The sequence below is a fragment of the Haliotis asinina genome, chromosome 3 (genome assembly GCF_037392515.1).
Source record: "Haliotis asinina isolate JCU_RB_2024 chromosome 3, JCU_Hal_asi_v2, whole genome shotgun sequence".
Taxonomy (NCBI): Eukaryota; Metazoa; Mollusca; class Gastropoda; order Lepetellida; family Haliotidae; genus Haliotis; species Haliotis asinina.
In genome coordinates, this window is record NC_090282.1 from 75,314,710 (window position 1) to 75,320,709 (window position 6,000).

At 43.6% G+C, this 6,000-nt stretch overlaps 1 protein-coding gene across 2 annotated transcripts in view; it reads left to right on the forward strand.

Annotated features, from left to right (window-relative positions):
* LOC137278456 (uncharacterized) overlaps positions 1-5,552 on the forward strand; it is a 45,302-nt gene extending 39,750 nt beyond the window's left edge. For both annotated transcript variants that reach the window (XM_067810786.1, XM_067810787.1), the window contains exons 28-30: positions 273-420; positions 2,158-2,358; positions 2,799-5,552. In XM_067810786.1, the coding sequence (XP_067666887.1) occupies positions 273-420; positions 2,158-2,358; positions 2,799-4,660 (2,211 nt within the window). In that variant the 3' untranslated portion in view covers positions 4,661-5,552. The remainder of the gene's footprint in view (positions 1-272; positions 421-2,157; positions 2,359-2,798) is intronic.
* The last annotated feature ends 448 nt before the right edge of the window (positions 5,553-6,000 follow it).

Consider the following 6,000-nt stretch of genomic DNA (forward strand, 5'->3'; position numbering starts at 1 on the left):
GTAATATTATATATACTGAACAGCAAAGGAAACGCAACGTTTTGGTTTGTTGTTTTTTGTCATGTTTTGAAATAAGCGACATAAACATGAACGTCTTTTATGATATTTTATGTTTACGACACATACGTTTCTTTTGCTGTTCAACTTATGTTAAATAACGTGTGTCTAAAGCCACGGTTCGTTTTAAAACAAATGCATGTTATACATTTCATTGCGAAGGACGTGTCCGGTTTACCAAGGTTTGACTGTGCAGGGAACAATGTGTATTTCAGATTCTACAGAAGGCTGAGAGCACGTACATTCTTACCCTGGACGGGGACGTCGATTTCAGACCCGCAGCTGTCAAACTCTTGATTGATCGGATGAAGAAAAACAGGAAAGTGGGTGCAGTGTGCGGACGAATTCACCCCATCGGATCAGGTAGTTAATCTCTTGTCACATTTACTACATAAATTTACAACGCGAACAACTCAAATACACTGAACTACAAAAGAAACGTCGCACTTTTCAAAGTCATCTTACTCACACCTGATGTGGAATTTGATAGATTGACTGACAGTTTATGCTATTGTAACATTACAAATATGGCACTGACCATTCATAACACATCATTTTAGAGAAATGAGATTTCTGAGTAGGATTCAAACTCATACCCTTTCCGTGAACATGGTAATGCTCTCGAACGCAACTTTCTGAAAAGCATGATGCACGTGCAAATCCCTGGTCTAGTGGGTATAAAAGGGACCCCAAAACATCATCCTGTCATTCGATTCCTGATCACTGTCACCATGCCACGTTTGACGCGAAATCAGAGGGAACAAGCCATCGGACGTCTTCACGCTGGTCAGCGTCCACGGGTCATTGCCAACGACTTCAACTGTAGTGTTCGGACAGTCGAGAGACTGCGGGAGCGGTACAATGCAACCAACAGCACTAACGATCGTCAGCGCAGTGGCCGTCCCAGGGTAACAACAGCACGTCAAGATCGTCATCTTCATCGGGAGCACTTGCAGGACCGCTTCCGCACAGCGACAGAATCGGCTCGAGCGACTGTTGGAACCCACAACAGACCCATTTCTGCAGCAACAGGTCGTCGTCGGCTGAGAACCTTCAACCTGGCCTGTCGACGTCCTGCTCAGGGTCCTGTCCTGACAGTTCGACATCGTCGGGAACGTCGTCTGTGGGCCCAACAACATCGGAACTGGCGCTAACAGCAGTGGAGGACTGTCATCTTTTCAGACGAGAGTCGTTACTGCATATCCGTGGCAGATGGCAGAGCTAGAGTTTGGAGAAGGAGGGGTGAACGGTACATTGATGCATGTCTTATGGAGAGGGACTCGTGGGGAGGACCAAGCATCATGGTTTGGGGTGGCATTGGACTGAACCAGAAACTTGGACCCCAGGTCTTCCAGAATATTGGTCCAGGTCGAGGAAATGGAGTGACTGCTGTCCGTTACATCGATCAAGTGTTAAGACCGCACGTTGTGCCACATTTCGCCCGTCATCCAAACCACGTGTTTCAACAGAATAATGCACGTGCTCACACAGCCAGGATAACGAGGGACTTCTTCCAACAGCACAACATCCGCACATTGCCCTGGCCTGCTCTAAGTCCAGATCTGAACCCAATTGAGCACCTATGGGATGAAATTCAGAGAAGGATGAATGACCTTCGACCAAGGCCGACAACTGCTGCAGAACTCACGGCAGGTTTTCTCAGAGTGTGGAATGCTATCCCCATGGCCTTCATCAACCACTTAATACACTCCATGTATAGGCGTTGCATGGCAGTTATCAACGCAAATGGTGGTCACACACGCTACTGACTTCAACCCTGAATGTCAAGGACATGACCTCATCATGTGGCACCATGTGTTGTCAGACTTGTTTCTGGAGGACTTGTTAATCAGCAGGACAAAACAGTTCCTTCAATTTCAACCTTAAATAAGAAATATATTTCCACATAAATAAAACAGTTTGCAATACATACATGTACGACGTTTCTTTTGTAGTTCAGTATATATGGTTGTAACTGATGTCATAATGACAAATGGTCTTGCATGTAAACTGAGCATCAACCTAATTGGCCTGCGTAACCCGTGAGTGTCATACAATGTTATATGTTGTATACTAACCCAGCAGTTTCCTACTCCCCAGGTCCCATGGTGTGGTATCAACAATTCGAATACGCTATTGGTCACTGGCTCCAAAAGGCGGCTGAACACGTGTTTGGGTGCGTTTTGTGTTGTCCCGGGTGCTTCAGTCTCTTTCGTGGATCTGCGCTCATGGATGACAACGTTATGAAGATGTACACAACAAAACCCACCGAGGCTCGACACTACATCCAGTTTGAACAAGGTATTATCAGATATACTGAAATTATATGTTCTATAGCCCAGGCTAGTGTAATGATGAATGAGTCGAAGTTTTTATTCGAAATTGATGGAAACAAATTTAAAACTAAATGAATGTACAAAATTGAAATCTTAAGTGGCAGAGAAAAGTATACAAGTCCTAATAGTCTTTACTTTGCTTATTATTTTCAACATGTGTGTGGAATAGGGCCTCTTTTAGTTAAAACAGATTATACCAATATGGCAATGGCGACTAGTTTAACAACGGGGTGTGCCTATTAAACATAATCTTTATATCCGGCTCAAAACTTCAACTATAGTTTGACGTTGACAATTGCTTACTGTTTGGCTAGGATAATATCACAGTGGCTATTTGACACTCTTAACGCTCCAAGTTGGGATATTCAGTTCAAGATAAACTAATACATCATATTATCATCACAGGTGAAGACCGATGGCTCTGTACCCTCCTCCTCCAACAAGGTCACCGCATCGATTACTGCGCAGGCGCGGACGCCTTGACCTTTGCCCCGGAAACGTTCAACGAATTTTTCAATCAGCGGAGACGATGGTCTCCTTCCACTCTGGCCAACATGATGGACCTACTCTCATCCTGGAAGGACACAGTGAGACTTAATGACAATATCAGCCGGCCATACATCCTGTACCAGTTCATCCTTATGGCATCGACCATCCTAGCCCCCTCCACTGTAATCCTGATGATCACTGGGTCCTACCACTCAGTGCTGGGCATCGGGGTCTGGTGGTCCTATCTTCTGTCCATGGCCCCTGTAGCAATATACATCTTCATCTGTATGACACAAAAGAGTAATGTTCAGATTGGCTCTGCTGCAGTCCTCACAGCTATATACACAGTCGTCATGATGATAGCAACAGTTGGAACTATCATCAGCATTGCTACGGAGAACTTTAACAGTCCTAATGTTGTGTTTCTCAGTGGGTTAACTGCCATCTTCATCGTTGCCGGTTTGCTTCATCCGCAAGAGTTCTTCTGTCTGGTGTACGGCGCCCTGTACTTCATGGTGGTTCCCTCAACGTTTATTCTTCTGACAGTGTACTACCTGTGCAACCTGAACAACGTGTCATGGGGAACTCGTGAAGTTCCGAAGAAGCTAACTCCGGAGGAGGCTGAACTTGCAGCCAAGGCGGAAGAAGAGAAACAGAAGAAAAAGAGTAAAAGCTTCTTCAGCATCCTCGGACTCATGACCTTGATTCAGGAGCTGAGAGACGTCATCAAAGGTTTAATGGGTCTTAAGAACGAGATGGAAAACGCCAACAAAGATGAAGAAAAACAAGAGGACAAGAACCCGGATAAACAGCCCTCTGACAGACAAAACAGTGCAAGGCCTGCAAACATCCCCAAACGTCCTTCCGGTTGGGAACCTGATCCGGACAACCCGTATTGGCTGGAATGTGAGCAGCTTGGTAATGGGGGCGTTGATCATATTAATGACGATGAAAATGAGTTTTGGAGATACATCATAAAGAAATATCTCCTCCCCTTAGACGAGGACAAATCCCACAAACAGAAGATCAAAGATGACTTGTTGTCCTTGCGGAACAATGTTGTCTTCATCTACCTGATGCTGAACTTCCTCTGGACCATCATCACACTGCAACTGCAGACCATGGAGGCTCAGCTGAAGACGTTCTACATCATCAGCAAATATGAACCTTTGTCACTTATCTTCCTGTCAGTGTTTGCTATCGCCCTCGCCCTCCAGTTCTCTAGTATGTTCATACACAGGTGGGGCACGTTTCTCCATCTCATGTCAAGTACTAGAATTGATTGGCTGAAGAAGACTCACACGGAAGAAGACTTCGCCAGGTTTGTGATCAACGAAACACGACGGCTGCAGACCCTGGAGCCCGATCTTGAACCCGACCCCGACTACGGCGACGACGAGGACAATGAAGATGAGTTTACGTCGACGTTTAGTGAAACGAACATTTCGGGAGATGAACTTTCACTTCCTGACCAAGATTATTATGAGACTTTGCATCACATGCGTGACCAGACAATACGCAGGCTGCGCAACCCTTCCCACACCAGTGTGCCGCTCTTACAGACAATCTTTGAGCAGAATTTGAAGACTATGCAAAACCTACATAAATATCGTCATGGGACACTCGCAGTCAGACACAGTGGCAGCAGACTGAACAGGAGCGAGAGTCACAACCGCCGGGTTTGGCCGAGAGCACAAGAATTCAGAGACAGGCTTTATAGCAGAAACAACAAAAACGAATTTGCTGATGATAGGTTCATGGGGGTTCGCATTGTTTGAGGCGGTCATAACTATCCCGTCCGTTAATGTCTTTCTGTTACCCACTTCTAATTACGTGTCAGTGACGTCAGAAGTAAGTTTTCACATATGAGCGTGGGATCGGTAAACAAAATTCCACACATTGTTAACGTTCATGTCACATTTCGAACGAACATGCATGAAACTGAAGTTGGGCGGATCGCATTTTCCTTTTTATTTTGATTGTCTTTAAGGACCTTAGCTGAATACGACACATCTGCATGAGATATACATATAAATAGGGTGCTAAATTCGAGTCCAGAAATCTGTATTTGGAACAGACCGAATGCTGTTTTATATCGGTCATCAATTGCCGAAACCTTTTAAACCAATCATTAACATACGTTACCTGTTCAGATCGCCACACTGTGTAATTGATATATGTTGCCAAAAAGACAAAGGACATCTAATTCTATTATGTCACTATAAAAGGACGTATGTCATGACAGGATAACTCTTGTAATAAGAAGGAATATATAATTTGAATAACATATTATATTCATGACAGAAACGAAATGGCACAAGAATATATAATTACCAACCGTTTCAGTTTTGCAATGTTTATCTAAAAGGATTCGATAAGGTTAACAAATATGCTGGTATCCTACTCACGAGATGTATTAATTTATCTGATGTTGATTATTTATTGCATTACAAATTACCAAATTAATATATTTCATATTTTCCTATGTCAATATCTAACTAATTAACTGTCACCATAGTCCTTGCAACATAGCTTTAATATGGCTTACACAGAAGATTATTATTCATTTCTGACATCATATGACATGAAGTGGTCAAGACTGGTATAGAATGTCAGTCGTACCATTTCAGTGCAATAGTGCTATACTGTGAAATAAACTTCTGTATATGATCTGACGACATTGTTATGTGTTCTGCTGCAAAACGTTTCTCTCTTATTCGTGTCAGTAAGAGAAATGATTAACGGGTTTTTGTCCATTTTGGTTTACACCATTGCTTTGGGGGTGACCTAGTCGTGTATTTCACGGCGTGGGAGTGGGTTTAACCCCATTTTAGTCATGGTCATCTTTATATTTCAACAGCTGACTCTACATATCGTAGACGTCCCACCGCTGCATCGCTTACAACGATTTATCTGGGCAACTACCAAACTGTCATATTGCTACCATTTCCATTATCAGTCCATGAGGCTTTGAACTGTCGATACAAACTCGTACATTATAAAATTACCGGCGAAGATCCCGGGTAGAATTGGTCTTTAGAATCCCATGGTTGTCGTAAGAGATGACTAAAGGGATCGGGTGTCAGGCTCACTGACTTAACTGACACATGTCATCGTA